The 17,686-nt window shown below is 41.7% G+C and overlaps 1 protein-coding gene across 13 annotated transcripts in view; it reads right to left on the bottom strand.

Moving 5' to 3' along the window:
• NEDD4L (NEDD4 like E3 ubiquitin protein ligase) overlaps window positions 1–17,686 on the bottom strand; it is a 368,484-nt gene that overhangs the window by 43,996 nt on the left and 306,802 nt on the right. For 5 of the 13 annotated variants that reach the window (XM_030925897.1, XM_030925898.1, XM_010374678.2 and 2 more), the window contains 6 exons: window positions 16,627–16,758; window positions 15,987–16,106; window positions 14,682–14,879; window positions 8,109–8,186; window positions 6,704–6,758; window positions 534–592 (listed from right to left, as the gene is read on the bottom strand). In XM_030925897.1, coding sequence (XP_030781757.1) covers window positions 534–592; window positions 6,704–6,758; window positions 8,109–8,186; window positions 14,682–14,879; window positions 15,987–16,106; window positions 16,627–16,758 — 642 coding nt within the window. Of the gene's footprint in view, window positions 1–533; window positions 593–6,548; window positions 6,603–6,703; window positions 6,759–8,108; window positions 8,187–14,681; window positions 14,880–15,986; window positions 16,107–16,626; window positions 16,759–17,686 lie in introns of all 13 variants that reach the window. The other 8 variants (XM_010374677.2, XM_030925889.1, XM_030925891.1 and 5 more) reach the window with 5 other exon arrangements.

Raw genomic sequence — 17,686 nt, 5'->3', positions numbered from 1 at the left:
ATTGATTCTTTTTCTACCCGGCATATATGAGGGGACCATGAGAACATTCTGGGTCAGCAGAGTTCAAAACAGCTCCTGAATTTAGCTACAATCTCACCAAAACTTCTATAGATTTTTGAAAGTTGTAAAAGATTTAAACTTATTGGCATGCATTTACTACCCCTGGCCTAAAGAAATGAAAACACTCTATGAAGACAGGGCTTGGTTTTCCTTCATATAAAAAGGAAGGGAGGAAATTTTTATTATACTTATAATCCACACTTTTATAAAGGAGAAGAAAAAATGTTTAATTCTGCTGTCATTATCAAGCTATTTTCTTTTCCTTTATAATGAAATCCGTCTGAAAAGGCACATGCAGCTGTACCTCACCTGGAAACTTCAGTAAGAAGGAGATGGCAGCCAAGTACTCCATTTCTAGTCAACTACTCAATCACACCAGTCCCTTGACACCATTGTTATCAGTAATACACAAGAAACATGTAAACATGTAACCAAAGTCTTATACTGAAGAGGCAGAATTTGAAAATACTGACCGGACCAGTAATAGCTGGGTTCTGCAGTCTCGGGTCTTCCCACTGAGTAATTTTGCTATCTGAAAATGTAAAAAAAAAAAAAATCAGAACATTAGTTCAAATCTATTCTATGTAAAGAAAGCTTTAGAAAGAAGTATTTCTGGATTCTTCAAAAGCTGTTCAGGCCCCCACCCTGTGTTCTAAAGACAAATTAGTATTTCAGAGTTAGCAGGTAACTATACTCTATATGGCAACCCCTCTCACATACTGTTTAGTTAAAACTACTCAATCAAAAATGCACAACTAAAGAGAAACCAGCTATTCATACTGTTTTGGGCAAACAACTTGCTAAAATGGGAATTATAAACCCCTGTTCTTTCAAGGATTTATAACTTGATCTTGATTTTCACTTAATTGGAAAAAGGCATTTAAAAAGTCTTAGCTTCCCAAAAGACTAACACACACAGGATTTTCTTCTCATTTCAAATACTTTTCTCTTTACTTATGGTGTTGAAAAACTGCTTTCAATTAAGAATCCTGCATCGAACAAATGAATAATCTATTACATGCGTCACTCATATGCACACAAAAATCAAAGCAGCTGAGGCAGTCCAAAAAAGAGAATTAGATGCAGCAGAGGAAGACTACGGAGCATGGTTTCTGTTTGGTCACGTTGGCAAAAGGTGGTTTGCTTTCTTCCAAGTGAGTTAATGTGAACAAGATTGTTCAATGCTATCTATACCATTACTTGTGTAGGTGATATCACTCGGGGTTTGTAACCATGCATAATTAAAAAGACCTTACGGATTCCTGTGTGTATACTGGGGTGAAGTGGAGGGAGGGAGAATGCGGTGGACTCACATGAAAAGTACGGAGGGGCAGACTGGGGAGAGTAGGTTCTCTGGAGTTTTTGGATCTCCAGGTTAGTAAAAAACAAACAAACGAAAAAACAACAACAAAAAAAAAAAAAAAAAAAAGAAGAAAATTATTCAAAAAGTAAAGGGCGGCCAGGAGCAGTGGCTCATGCCTATAATCCCAATACTTTGGGGGGCTGAGGCAGGAGGATCACTTGAAGCCAGGAGTTCAGGCCCAACCTGGGAAACATAGTGAGGACCCATCTCTACAAAAGGTTAAAAAAAGAAATTAGCCAGGTGTGGTGGTGTACACCTGTAGTCCTAGCTACTCGGGAGGCTGAGGTGGGAGGATCGTTGAGCCCAGGGGGAGGCTGCAGTGAGCTATAATTGTGCCACTATGCTCCAGCCCGATCTGCAGAGCAAGACCCTGTCTCGGGGGCCAGGTGGGGCGGGTGCGGGGGAAGAATATTGATTCTGTTTATTTCCTGGACATACTGTAAGTGGGCTGATAAGAATAATTAGTGAATTCTGTTTTAACGACCACATCAGAAATTTTAAAAAGCCTTATCATTATTTTAATAAAAGCAGAGGAAAAGCTAAAAAAAAAAAAAAAAGCTACCAAAGCAAGTGATGATTCCAGAATCTTTTGTTTTCATGCTGTCAGAAAATTTACATGAAAAATCTCAACTGTTTGAGAGAATCTTGATGGAAGCAAAAGGCATTTTTGGGTCCCTTACCTTTCATGGAAGACTTTGGAAAGTAAAAGCTGCTATTGTGATGGAAAACAAGAGAAAAGAAAACCAAATAAAGGAAAAGGAATATAGCTGAGTAAAAACTGTGCCTTAAAACACCAACTTGGATTATAACCGTATCAATGGATATTGTCATCAAAGCAAAAAATAAACTAACTCCTGACTCATGGGGATTCGCAAGTCCTCAGACCAGACCCGAACTTCATGCTCCATCCTGGACATCTGCACCTGGGTTTCCCATAAGCACTTCAGCTCAACTCCACCAAAACCAAACCTCTCATCACCCAACACCAAAATTGGTAACGTGACCTTCATTACAATGTGCAGTACCACAATCCACTCACTGTCCCAGTCAGGAACCTGGCCGTGTCACTCACTCTGGTGGCCCTGGACCAATCCTCTCTCTCCCCGATAAGCTTCTTGCTAGAGAGCTCATTTTTTTTCTGAACTGTTCTCTGGGCATCACTGGGAATTGTCTCAACCTCCCTGGTTCAAGACATCCTCTATAGCTCTGCCAAAAGGATCTCTCTAAAGAACGATTCTGATCCCATCCCTCCCCTCTGGGAAATCCCCTGGGAGCTCCCCACTGCCTGTGGCTTGAGCCCGAGTCCCCACACCTGGCAGACACCCTTTGGCTTGGCCTGTGTGCCACGCTGGCCCCTGCAGCACACTAGCTGTTTGGAGCAATGCTGCGTTTCTCAGAATGTGGCCGCATCTGCACATATTCACACACCTCCACACATCCTAGGATCACTCTTCCCAGGGCTTTGCCTGCCTCAATCCTACTCAGTGTTTGTCAACCATCTAAAAAGTGACCCATTCCCTCAGGGCCCCATCCCTGTGCCCAACCACCTCCCAAGCAGATGCAGTCCTTGCCTCTTCTGTTTCTGTGTAACAACTGATCCACTCCTCTGATACTTGAAATATCTCCTGCTACTTCCCACTGGACCTAAGCTCCTCGAGGACAGGGACTGTGTGTTATTTATCTTTGCAACCCCCTCTCTACCACTTAAGACCAGTCCCAGCACGTAACAGGAACTTAGTGCATTATTTTTTTTAATGACTGAATGAAGTTGATGGTGAAAACAAAGTCCCTTTAAAAACAGCCTAAGCTTTTGGAACAACACAAGTTTTTACATGGTTATGATGAAGAATTCTGCAGTGAAGTATGGTCAGTGTATGAAAGTATGGGGTAGCCAGTTATTCTTTTTGTTTTTTTTTAAGAACTTTGGAGTTTAAACTTGCTTCTCCTCTTTGAGATATTATATTTCAAATAAAAGAACAAGAAGGAAGTGGAAGGATGAGAAACTCAGTTTAGTCACGATGAACAGGTCCAGTAAGACTGTTGACAGGAAAGACTAAAATAGGACTTTACAAAGTCACTGGAATTCAATTTTCTCTCCTAATGTTGTAGATAGGATACCTGTGACCAATTACTCAGCTGCTGGGCCTGTCTGGTCTTTAAGAAGAATGACATCATTCCTACAAGATGTAGAGATTCAGTTCAAGACCTTCCCTTAACCTCCCACCCTAGGCCTGAGAGCCAGGAGCCATTCCATAGACAGCAACCAAAGGAATCAAGGAGTCTAAAGAGAGTATTGTTAATCTTGAAAATGTCTAACTTCTCAGGAAAAACTTACAAAGCAGAAATAATCAATTATTGAAAAGAGAAGTGCATCTCGTCATCTCATCTGTAATTCCTTGTGGACCCACGTGCCAGGTATGCTGGAGGACAGGATGACTCTAAGCAATTTACAAGATGACAGCGTTCACAGCATTGTGGCATACGCAGGCATAACCTGGTTCGTGTCCTGTAGGCATTATGACAGGAGAATCAGATGCTGAGTTTTCCTTGAAGATTGTTGAGAAAAAGAGGCTTTATTCTGATGGAAAGGACATTTCTAAATGTTATCTTCCAGGTAATTCAACCCATTTGGAATGTATGTGTCAGCCTGATAAAGCCTCTTCAAAAGACAGGTATTCTGCAGTTTTCACACACTGAATTTTGTGGAAAGGCCAATGACTTGAACTGTTTCATTGATGTGTACTGTGCTACAGCTTTCCATTGAGTAAATCTTGATGAATTATGGAGAGATGGTAGAAATGTAGCATGAAATAGCTAAGGAGGCAGCACTCATAAATTCTTTTCTTAAATGGTTTTTGGTCACTTAATTTATGCTATATCTCTTTAACAGAATCTTTCAATATGGTTATGCAAAGGTAAAATAAATTTTAATCTCTAAGTCAATGGCCACAAGTATCATATTGGCACAGCTTAGTTGCATCAGGCTCTATACAGAGTATACACGGAGCCTCTGGGGTGCTGTTCTAATCAAGAGAAATGAGGAAATGTTTGGGCAGAGCGCTGGAGTTACTGCAGAACTGATCAGAAGTAAGGAAAAGCCCAGGCATCTAGCAGGTAGCTACCGTCTTCCACCTTCCAGTAAGCCGGAGTTGGGCCAGCCTCAGGCCAGTGGGGGTTGGAGGTGGGGGGGCGGGCACCTACTGCTCCTCAGGTGAGTTCACTTCACTTTCTGATCAAGCACAGCAACTTCCTAAGAGTTTCACCACTGACCCTCCACGAACCTGATTTCAAGTCACCATGTATCAAGCATCTCCTATAGATTATACTAGGTCTATGACATCAATAGTGAAACAGTCGGTGATTTTTACTACTTTAACGCGCACTAGGATAGCCCTTTGCAATCGGGTTTTTCTGTTTTTGGCTCCTTGCAGTATACCAAACACATTCACAACATTCTTTTTAGGTTGACCTAAGCCAGATCTCCAGCCAGAAAACCATCACAATATTGTGTGCAATGCTCTCCATGTGTCACACAGACCAAGATGTGTGTTACCAGTAAAGACCTGTTTTAGTAAAATGATCAGTATTATTCACACCTGTCTGAAAACTGGAATTGTGATGTATAAAAAATACTACAAAGGAAACTTTTTTCTTTTTTTTCTGAGGCAGAGTCTCCTCCGTTGCCCAGGCTGGAGTGCAGTGGTATGATCTTGTCTCACCGCAACCTCCACCTCCCAGGTTCAAGCGATTCTCCTGCCTCAGCCATCTGAGTAGCTGGGATTGCAGGTGCACACCACCACACCCAGCTAGTTTTTACTTGTGTTTTTAGTAGAGACGGGGTTTCATCACGTTGGCCAGGCTAACCTCGAACTCCTGACCTCAACTGATCCTCCCACCTTGGCCTCCCGAAGTGCTGGGATCACAGGCGTAAGCTACTGCACCAAGCCGAAAACTATTATTTTGTTTTTCGTGGGAAAAAGAGGTGTGGCCTCTCTCTCATTTTAGTAAATTCTCTTAAGAATAAAATAATAAATAGCAGTTTAAGGAAAAAAGTAGGGTATACACATACATGAAAGCAGGAAAAATACTTTTATGTTTACTATGAAATTCTGGAAAGTTGGCAAATCTGCCTATTTTTTTGATAAAAGACAAAAACTAAGTCTCTGCACCTTGAAATACCTGGTTTAAACAAAGGGTAGCCCACCCTTCTAAATACACCTACGACTTCTACTTTAGTTGAATTGTAAACTCCTGGTACTCTTGCTTAATTCCATTTATAATAAGCCCTGAGCCCCCAGGGCCTGAAGGTGAAATTCTGTTCACAATGTACTCTGCCTCCTAGTAACATCTGAAAAACGTACTATGCCTGTGAGATAGTGACCAGTCCTACACGTGTGAGGATTACTTGTGGCCAGACTTCTCAGCAGGTGGCTCATCAATGTGCTTTCGTTTAGTTAGGAAAGTGTGAAGCCCGGGAAACCTGGCGGGACTTTCTGTTCATGAACCAAATGAAAGCAAAGACCAAGATACTACCAAATAGCACACATGGTTGAAACTTGACATCTATTTGAAGGCTTCTTTTTAATACACTTTTTCAGAAATTTTAAGGGACATAGAAATACGACTCCATGAAGAACATGGCACCTCCAAAAAGAATGAGAAAAAAAAAATCCCACTGGCTAAAAAGCAAACCTATGTTAGTTGAACTTTTAGTTGGAACGAGAAACCACACATTTATTCATAGGTGCTGGAGCAAATGTCTATAGCAAATATACTACAATTTCCAGAAAATACATATATATTAGTGTTGTGGGTGCAAGGAAACATGCTGTGAATAGAAAATAAGGTCAGAGAGGGCATCCTGCCATAGGACCCTTGAAGGCAGTGTCTTTTAAAAAACTTACATGCTGCTTCAAGCACTGTTCACAGATTTTTGACTAAATCATCATTTCTAATCTTATTTTCTATTACCAGAGTGTATTTATTAAATGTGCAAAAGTCAAGGGATCAACAATCAAAATGTGGTTTAAAAATTAAAAAAAAAACATGTTAATAGGACACAAGATCAGATTGGGTGAAAGCTTGATGGGCTACTTTAAGCAAACTTGGGGTGAATGCACAGTACCGTATGAAGGCACTGATTCTCTGGTATCATTTTCTCCACATAACACCTGGCTGCCTAGATAAAGAGTAAAATGACAAAGCTTTCACTATGATGTTTGAATTACTCCCTTCCCTCTAACCCGCAACACCTGTGTGTCCATAACAGCGCCTACTTACTATGATCAATATAAAACGTTCGGCCATCCAAGTGAATTCTTTCTTCCCAGCCAGGCTAGTATCCAGGGAAGGAAGGGAGACAGAAAATATAAACATTAGCTAGAAGTTCCAAAATCAAAGGCAACATTTAAAAACTATAGGACACCTTTGTTGTCTTTTCTGCTAGGGTACATTTATGCACTGAGCATGAACTAAATATGAACATTTCAAGTTAACTCCTGACAATGTCTAGCAACACCCTTTATCACGTGCTCAGGTCTCAGATGTGCTGACTGTATGAAGAACAGGAAATAGGCTGCTAGCTCAAAAGCTTCAAAGGGAAACTGTAGCATTCCATGGAACAGTGGAGTTTGAAGTTGAGTACCATTTAATTAAATAAATACTGAGTATTAAAGGAAGGGAAGAGGGGGTTAATATAAAAATGTTAGACATAGTTACTGTATTTATGTTGTCCAGGCAGTTGATTATCTAATATTGGTATTATCTGCCATGAACTTTCGCTAGTCAAGCTCAGGAACTACACAGATTTGGAGAATTTTTTCAAGATAAAGCTGGTATGCCCTCATTATCTAAAGTATCCGGATTTGCTATCTGAACCTCAGGAATCCAACAGATTCAGAAAAAATGCTTTCTTTTGTTTTCTAAACTCACGCTCTGGTTCTTTCTATTTGAACCCAGGAACCAAACAGATTTGGTGTGGGATACCTGTATAACCTAATGAATAATGATTGAACCTTAACCTTCGATACCAGGCAACAAAAAGATTCTTACACTTGGAAAACCACAAAAATTCCCATTTAAAAACAGCCTTGGAGTCCATCCACTGCCCTGTCACCCCCTACGGCTTTTTCAAATTGAGAGTGAGTTGTTGAGGAGGATGTATGTGAAGGTTTCATTCAAAATCCAATTTTAAGTATATAGCTCAACTCCTACTGAGCCGTCACCAACAAAGGAGAAAAAAACTTAAAAAATCTGCAGGTTAAATGACTTATAGAAACTTTCTATGATTAATTAGACCTTCTTCTGCCATACTATTTTCATTACTTTAGTTCTGATGACTTAATCAGCAATATGGCTGGAACTCAGTGGTTGCTAAGTTACAAAATAAGTGAGTGCCACTTAAATTGTCACCTGCAGAGAATGTCTCTTGAGCATCCTGTGTACAAGATCTATCTTCCACTAGAAGTTAACAATTCAGAAACCTCTTTCATAAGTACTGGATATCACATGAACTATAATGTACAATTACAATTCAGCTAAACACTTAAATTCTACTAAGAAACACAAACCAATGAGATCCATGAAGCCTGGAGATAGAGAAGGTCCACAGGGCCTCTCCATCAACATTGAGCAGATAAAGGAACAAACATTTTCAGACCATTCCATGTGTCTCCAGTGTACTCACAGGAAGGGGACCAAGGTCATTGGGGTTTAAAGATGTCTTTGACCGCATATGCACTGGAAATTTCAAACGTGGATCTTCCTGCAAGAAAAATGTAAAATACAGTAGATGCTAAGTGGAAGTATCTGTGTGCAGTTACTGGGTGCTTTTCTTCTTGAGCTGTTTGTTTCAAGGCAACCAGACTGTCCATGCCCGGAGCGTGAGATAGGTCCCATCTCTGCTTTGTACAGGAAGCCTGGCTGACCGTCTCTTGAGACAGACTGTACTCTTCCTTCTTGTACTTGGTGGAAGGAGGAGAATAAGAATATTTACATGAAATGTTAATAATTTCCCCCAAGACCTTGAGAAGGGGAAAGGGAAGAGAGTCCCAGCAGTGATGTTACTAGGGAAACCAGAATGGAGGGTGCCAGTGAATGTAGCACAAAGAGGGAGTGGAGACGATGGTTTCGAAATCTCTCCATGGGTGCTGTGCCCCTGGTGAGGGGAGCCAGCCCAACACGTTAGGGAATAGGCCCCTCTGCCACACTCCCCTTCAGCACTTGTGTTCCCCTCCATTCCTTCCTGAACTCAGCAGAGAATGTGAATCTGGTCCGTGAAGTCACGTGGCTACTCCAGGGAGAGCCGCCTTCCTCAGGCAAAGTCACAAAGTTAGGATACGACTTTACCGAGATTCTTGACCAAGTTCTGCAAATTAAGTTCTCATTTATGTCTTAATATTTAAAAGTTTACAAAACATTTTTCTTAAAGCATAGGCTTCATAAGATACCACAGAGAATCAACAAAAGAGAAACATGTACTCTGACATCCTGGGTCAGGCTGCATGATTTACAAGGCATGGTCAGATGTATGATCTTGCAACAGACCCTTGTTAGGAGGTTGGGCACATGCTCTGTTTCTTTAGATGAGGAAATGGAGTTTCAGAGAGAACAAGAAGTTGCCCAAAGGTTATGACCCAGAGTCCAGGAGCTGACTCTTACTTATGGAGACCCAGTTAAAATGCAGTGCAGGCTGGTCGCGGTGGCTCACGCCTGTAATCCCAGCACTTCGGGAGGCTCAGGTGGGCACATCATTTGAGGTCAGGAGTTTGAGACCAGCCTGGCCAACATGGTGAAACTCCATTCCTACTAAAAATACAAAAATTAACCAGGTGTGGTGGCGCGCACCTGTAGTCCCAGCTACTCAGAAGGTTGAGGTAGGAGAACTGCTTGAACCTGGAAGGTAGAGGTTGCAGTGAGCCAGGATTGTGCCACTGAACTCCAGGCTGGGCAGTAGAGTGAGACTCCATCTCAAAAAAAAAAAAAAAAAAAAAGAAAAGAAAAGTAAAAGAAAAAGAAATGCAATGTTAAGGCCAGATGTGGCGGCTCACACTCGTAATCTCAGCACTTTGGGAGACCAAAGCAAGAAGACTGCTTAAGCCCAGGAGTTCAAGACCATCCTGGGCAACAAAGCGAAACCCTATCTCTGCAAAAAACACAAACAATGAGCTGAGTGTGGTGGTGCATGCCTGCCTCAGCTATCTGAAAGGGTGAGGTGGGAGGATCACCTGAGCCTAGGAGGTCAAGGCTGCAGTGAGCCGTAAACTGTGACTGTGCCACTGTACTCCAGTCTGGGTGATGCAGAATCTTGCCTCCAAAAAAAATAAAAAGGAGAATCCATATCTTTACATTAAAAAAAAACACACTGTCAACCGAATAAGCTTAACGTTAAAAAAAGTAAACTGTTAAGACATTTGATATCAGCTTCATTCAATTTTGTAATAGGGCCTTTGCTGCTGCCAAGTTACTAGATTTTTCTGCTTCCTGAGTCAACCGTATAAGCCATAGTATCACTGAATCATAATCATAGATCTTGGGAACTGGCAAGAATCAAAAAAGACCACAAATAACAAAAATCAACCTTTGCTTCTTGCTAGCTAGGTGAACTTTTAAATGAAGAAAGAAATCATGTTAGCAGTTTGTGATACATACTGACCCTGAACCCAATATATTTTTTTAAAAGGCTAAGCAGAGGCACAAAATAATCCAGTATTCTGCAGTACACTGACATACACAGAACATAAAGAAATACGCTAAGCAGATTTAGGATTGAGAAGGTCCAAGAAGCTGATAATCTGGTAAATATTTGTGACTGGTTAACTACAAACAGAGAAAAAACTGAAAGCACTGAATTTCTCAAAAGCTACCCACTCAATGCTAACTCTGATCTGGACCAGGTAAGGCCACAACCAGCGGGGGATCCTTGGGTTTCCACCTAGCCAATGACCACACCGGGTTTAGAGAAAGCCGAGGACTGCTATTACATGAAAGAGGGCAGGGTTTCTGAATGCCACACACAAGGCCAGCCTGGCCTTGGAATCACAGGTACACTGCCGTGAAAGACAATCAGCCCTATTAGTAAAAGTCTGGTGATTTAAAGGTGAGGGGGGAGCAAAAAGAAGCTGAAATTAGAGAAAAGTGTCGGGGGGCAGTGAAGGGCAGAGCACGAAGTATCAAGTCAGCTGAATTTCAAAGGTCTGCTAAAGTGGCCTTGCGTGGAAACCCAGAATTCACAGACCATGAGGGCCAGAGGCCTTGAGGCTTATAATATAAAAATAATGGCAGCAGCTGCCATGAATCAGCTCTGAGGGCTAAGGCTACTGGTCACCCCTGAACCCCCACTCCCACCAAGCCAAGGAGGCAGACATCTCTCTCCAGTTGACAGGGCACGTGAAGTGGCGGTCAAGGCTCTCTATTAGCTATAGACAACTTCAGGGCTGATGAGAAGGTGGGATACTAATGAGGTCTCAGATGCCATGAAAATAATTGATCCAATGCATAAAGCATGCTTGGTTGTTTCTTCCTTTCTTCAGTGTCATACGGGAACTCTTTGATGTGTAATATAAAATTGCTTCCCTCCATCAAGTTCAAAGTGTTTTTAAACAGGATGCAAAGAGCAGTATCTTTTTAAAAAGGGCTTTCCTAATTCAAAATATATAAAACACAGGGATTAAAAAAATATGCCTTTTTTCTTTATCTTTTCCATCCTGGAAGAGACCAGCAACCATGCCTAGGGTAATGAGTTTCATTACTTTGAACTTGGATGGAAAACAAAGCTGCAACTTAACTAGGGTGTAATCTTTCTTGCTACAAAAATAAGTCCATGCTTCATCCTGTGAAAGGCATATATACACTAACACGGTTTTAGGATCCCTCGCCCATAATGCTTGGGACCAGAGGGGCTTTGAATTTCAAAATATTTGCAGTTATACTTACGAGTTCAGCATCCCTCATCTGAGAATCTGAAATGCTCCAATAGGCATTTATTGCCTGAGTGTCACATCAGTGCTCACAAAGTTTCAGACTTTGGATCATTTTGGATTTTGAATCTTTAAACTAGGGATACTCAACCTGTATACACGTGCTCTGAGCTGTTGAGGACGGAACATCCCTCCTCGGCACATCCCTCCCAAGCCCCTAGTCTCGGGCATGCATTCCCTGAAAGGCCTGACCCAGGCGGGGAACAAAGCCAATCATTGTTTGTTTGTTTGAATGAGGCTAAACTTGGCCCGGCAGGGTGTCTCGTGCCCATAATCCCAGCACTTTCAGAGGCCGAGGCGGTAGGATCACTTGAGGTCAGGAGTTCGAGACCAGCCTGGCCAATACGGTGAAACCCCGTCTGTACCAAAACACAACAAAACAAAAATTAGCTGGTGTGGTGGCATGTGCCTGTAATCCCAGCTACTCAGGAGGCTGAGGCAAGAGAATTGCTTGAACCCGGGAGACAGAGGTTGCAGTGAGCTGAGATTGCACTGTTACACTCCAGCCTGGGTGAGAGTGAGACTCTGTCTCAAAAAAAAAAAAAAAAAAAAAAAAAGAGAATAAGGCCAAACTTTATCCAAACACTGATGGCATACTGCCTTTACCTGTGTGTCTGTCTGTAAAAGTTCATGTTTTATGACATATTTCAACAAATTTTTTAAATTTCTCAAGGTATAGAGGGGAAATGTCCTGATAATTTTCAGGCTTCTGGTTTGTGTAAGAATCAACAGTGCCCAGGCTGATGGGGGAAGGAGTGTTATTTTCATCATTTTCAACCTGTCCTACCAGTTTTTTTCCTTTTTCTATTCTAATGCTCAAATCTAAGGATAGCTATGCTGTTTTCTCATTTGTTCTCTTCCTCTTTCAAAATGAGAATGCTTATACACTGTTGGTGAAAATAAAAATTAGTACAACCTCTATGGAAAAATAAATAAAATAAATTAAAAATAAAAAACAAAGCAAACCCCAAAACCAACTTAAGACAGATTTTTAAGCTGCAAATTATCTTTATGCTTCCCTCTGGCTCTTCATCTTTTGTTAAAATGAACAGGCAATTTAGAGTGTGTCTCCCGCAGGGAGAATCCCACCTAGGCCTTTGTTTAGAAGCAGTAAAGCAGCTGTGTCAGCACATCTGAATTTGCTTAAGAGGAGTAACTTGTGGAATTTCCAGTTGTTACCTTGAGGATTTTCCACACTAGCAGCAGTAACAAAATGTTGTTCTAACAGATTATAATTTTAAATCAGTAAATTAGTCAATAACAAGTATCTGGGTAAAAAGGGACAACTGGAAATTAAAAATGGGTTTCATTCAGCAACGTTGCAAGCAATAAATAAAGCGAGTGCTGTTTCATTTAAAATACAATCTGCCCAGCTGCAATTACACTGCCGTTGTGGCTTGAAAGGCTGTGAAAAGGTTAGGGGATTTGATTACTAAGCTAGTTGAAATTACTAAAATCATAGCTTATGTTGGCAAGCCACAGTGGCTCCTTACACTAATCCATCTACTTTTATATTCGTTAGCCCTTATTTCTGGAGCCTGTTTCTGGCTAAGGACTTGAAATTACAGCAGTGCTATAGTAAATGAGAACACTGGCAGGACAGCCAGGGATTCCATGGTAATAAGAAAAAAGACATTAAAAAAAAAAAAAACAAACAAAAAACCCCCTCCATTACTATACTTTTCAACGAGCTGCCTGTCTCTTACTCTTGGCTTACCTGCAAATCTGTAACATTATCTTCAGACTACTAGGGGAGTCAAACCTACATGTTATTATATGCCTTAGAAGCAGTTATCAGTTTACCAAATGAATGTTACCAGATCTAGATGAGAAATTCTCTTGGCAGGCCATTCCCTTATTTCAAAATAGAAAGAGCTCTTAGAGTGGTTCTCACTTAGGGCTGTTTTGAAATGTGTAGGGCATTTCTGGTCATCACTACGTTGGGGTGGGGGTAGTGGTGACCATCAGCACCTGGTGGCAGGAGCCAAGGTTGTTAAATGGTCTGCAACCGAAGGCACAAATGTCCCTGCCCCAAATGCCAAGAATGCCCTTGAAGACACAGTGTCCCACGATTCAAAGGATTCTAGGAGTATGCCCTCTAGACCTGCTGGACTGAACTGATACCACCCAATGGGCAAGGCATAAAATGACAGCCCAAATCCCCTTGAGCAGGGCTTGTTCTTGAATCTAAGACTGCTGGCCTATCAAATGGACACACCTAATGTCCATCACTAGAAATGGGAATTAATGGTGTATGTTTATTGTTGATTCACGACCAAAGAGCTAGGGCCAATGACAATCACCAAAACTCAACCAGCATTCCCATAACATCAGTTTTGAGCAAGTAGCACAGATAATAGTAGGACCAAGTTAAACTCTGAGTTAACTCTAGCTAGACAATTCGATGGGGACATAACAGGAAGAAAAACCACCTGCAGCATCAAAAATAGCCAGAAATAAGGGAACCAATTTCAGTTTAATTACAGGTATAGAGATTATACAGCAGAAAAATACCAACTGACTTTCAAAAGAACTATATACTACACTGAAAAAGCCACCCACTGATTCAGCTCAAGAAATAAAGAACTGACAGAGATATACAAGGATATGCATATTCGCCTTTGATTAATCTCATTTTGCTCAAGATAATACAATGTACAGATTCTTTCTTGCATACAATTCAGGAGTACATGAAAGAGCTGCATGGCAAGAAAAATCAATTTTGACAAAATGATCACAAAAAGGAGCTATCAGATTTACAACCAAAGTCACTCAGTACATCCCCTATCCCTTGATTAAGGGCATGGAAATGTAGCTCAGACGTGTGAACACTGATCTGATGTGAACAGTAAAAACTAAAGTGACCAATCAAAAGAAGGTGGGTAATGCCAATAAAAGTGCAAAAAGAAACTGACAAAAGAAAAAATTATTTGAAAATCATTATAACTCCTAGTGAGATTACTTTGTAAGACGGGATCAATTAACAAAATCTTAACAGCACAGAGCAGTACCTTTCCATCCAGCATGGTGAACTGTCTAGAGTTTCCCAGAGAAAAGGCAGTCCTAGCACCAGTACCAAAGACAGCCACCAGCCTGTGCCCACCCACTCCCACCCACCCATTTGTGCAGGGGCCAGATGCAGGCTGAGGAGACCCTCTGGAAACACCCTTTACGGTCAATCCAATTCCTCTGTAAGAACTACAAACACTGAGTAAGGAAATCAAGGAATTAATGCCAGACTTCATGGTGAAAACGGAGCCAAATAAAAGCAGCAGCCTTACCCAGGTTGTGGTCTTTGTGTTATGATCAATGAAGAAGGGCCGGCCGTTTGGCGCTATCCTCATTTCCCAGCCGGGTGGCAAGAAGCTCTGTGTGACTTTGTGTTGTGGTTTGGGGGAGTTGTAAGGTGATGGCTGTGGGGACTGTGGGTTGGAAAGGGTGTCTTTCACAGCCCGACGTACGGGTGAGTCCTTGGCACCCTAAAGAATAACAATTAGCATTAGAACTCTTCAGCAGGTGCGATTCCAATGTGCCAAAATGTACCTGGGTATTGTAGGAGGCTTCTCTTTGGAGGTGGACAAGAGGGAAGATTCCCAAAACCTGTTTTCTGTCATTCATTTACTTTTAAATCAATCTAACTTTACATTTTCTCTGTTGGATAAACACACAACAATATTAAGTACTTATAATCACCATCCTTTGGTAGCTACTCAGTATGTACCAAAAATACTGTTCTGTACTAAGCATTATGGATGGAGATTGTACAGAGTGGAGAAAAACGTGCCCTTGCTCTTAATGAGCTCACAGTCTAATGAACAATAGATTGGCAAGTTTTAGAGCACAGAAAAGAAAAACCCACATCAATAAAGACAATGATCTGGAATCTCACAGTTGTTACCCATGACATTCATATCAGAGTATGGAAGAGACAGCATCCATTCCCACTTATCGGCATCTGGACCCAGGGCATGGAGAAGCCCACAGCTGTCTCTAAGACACAGTCAAGCTTAGGACCTCACACCTTTGCTCTTTGGCTTCTCTAACTCTTGACATTTGTGATGTTAAAGGATGGCACCAAAACAATACAAACACGACAGGGAGCACAAGCAGATGCCCAGTCACGATGCAGATATGCAAATATGCATCAGAAACATGTATGCCCATAGAATGAAAGACCCTACAGTCGAAAGAAAAAAAATGATCAAAGCAATAGCTATGTTTAAGAACTCAGTATCAGCACTTGGTATTTGAAAGAGAGAATATGCAATTCTAATGAGGTAACAGGCAAAAAGAAGCGAAACACAACAAGAACGGTGGAAGTCCTGAAAAGAGAGTGCCCACGTCCAGCACAAGTCACTGCAGCCTTAGCCAAATGAGAATGAGAATCAGGTGAGAGAGTCCAGGAATGTTAACTGGGCGAGACAGAGAAGCAGGTAGAAAGGCTGCACAAGAACACCCTTCACCACCAACACAACGACTGACCAGAGAGAGGAGGTGGCTGCGAAACTGAAGGAAGAGTTAAGAGAGAAGAAAGAATGGGAGTCACAGGACAGAGTGAGTCCAGTTAGATGAGGTAGCCGTCTCACCTCCAGCGGGGCAGATAAAGTTACTGTTGGCGAGCTGAGGCTACGAGGCCGGCGGATCTGAGGCTCGATTAGATGGTTGTTACTGTTTGTGGCTGATCCAGACGCACCATCTTCTGCAAGCTATTTTGGAGGCAAAAACAAGTTAGCTTCATAGGAGGATCTCCCTGTGTGTGTGATTAGGAGCGAGAACCCAAACAACAACGCAAACAGCAATAATAAGAGGTCTGGCCTATTTAAAGCGTGGAGGAAATAATTAAACATAATGATGGGGGAAAGGATGGGGAAACACATTCAAGGGAAATAAAAATGAATCACTAACCCAGCATAAAAACTAGCCTCAGATTAAAGGCAGGGGGTGGGGGTGGGGGGGCAGGGAAGAAGCTACACACTGTAATAGGCTCTTACTTTGAAAATATCTTTTACTTCACATTTTAAAAATGTATTCAGTGGTAAACTGATTTGAAAAGCAAATTCTTCCTTAGGCCATTATTGTATTTAAAGTAATGCATTTTCTTTGTGAGAAAGCTTTTTACAAATATGACTCTTTCAGAACAATACGTAAACACCAGGGAGGGAGGTCGGTCATGTACATTTTGGCTTCTATGGCCCGCGGTTTTAAGTTGGATGGCGATCTTCGTACCTGCATGATAGGTCGAGTCCAAGTTGTGGTTCGATTGTTATGATTGACATAGTATGTGCGCCCCTTAGCATCTTTTCTTTCTTCCCAGCCTGAAGGCAGACCCGGCGTGGTATGTACATAGGCCACTGATGGCTGTTTGTGCAAGAAATCATTATTATTTAATACCTTGCATTTGTTTTCTCATCAGTTGAATAATGTACACCTAGATAATTATTATTTTCTCTAGACAAAGTTAATTAGTTCTATTTATATAGAAAATACTTCCAAGTGTCTGGAAAACAGCAATAGATTTCCAATAGCTTCAAATCTACTGTGGAATGAACCCCAATTCTTACAGAACTTGGTTCTAAGACCCCCGTAGTCTTCAATGTAAAGGGTTGCTGCTAAGGTGATCATAGGGGAAGGAAAAACATTATCATCTGTTCTGGCTACTAAATTCCGCTGCCAAACCAGGTAGAACTTAAAGGTATTTCAAACTGCCCAGTGTCACTGTGTATGAGAGGGATGCTGAGTTTCTCCTCGATGTAGCTCCCATGGGGTGCTCTTCTAGCTTAGTCCTAAATTTCTCCATCAGCTTAGGACCCTTACACTGTACCTTTTGGGGCAAAATTTTAAAATCCCAACACACAGCCCCTTCTCTAGGATGGACGGTCACACAGTAGCATAGAATCTGGAGTACCACCCAGGACATCGGTGTGCCCCAGCTCAGGAAGTCTTCCAGCACCCAGCCTCACACCCGAGGCTGTGTGCACCCAAGTCCACTGACAGAAGTGTGTTTCTTTGAAGGCGAACACAGCTTGGCAGTCTTTGGATTTAGAGACCTGTCCAACATAGAGTGACTGTATTTAGACAGTCTACATTTGATCACAAGAAGATCCCTGAGAAACAGTCTAATAAATGCAGTGTGGATGGAGAAACACTGAAAAACAAGGATGTGTTGATGATGTATGGAGGCACTGGGACAGATGGTGGAGATCAGAGCTGTCCCAGGAAGGCTCGAACGCATAGGTGATGCATGTAAGATCTGTGCCTGCGAAAGAGCCCTAAGTGGGGAAAAGCT

Source organism: Rhinopithecus roxellana, chromosome 21, assembly GCF_007565055.1.
Source record: "Rhinopithecus roxellana isolate Shanxi Qingling chromosome 21, ASM756505v1, whole genome shotgun sequence".
Lineage (NCBI taxonomy): Eukaryota > Metazoa > Chordata > Mammalia > Primates > Cercopithecidae > Rhinopithecus > Rhinopithecus roxellana.
The sequence above is the reverse complement of the archived record's forward strand: the minus strand, read 5'-3'. Positions and strand labels throughout refer to the sequence as shown.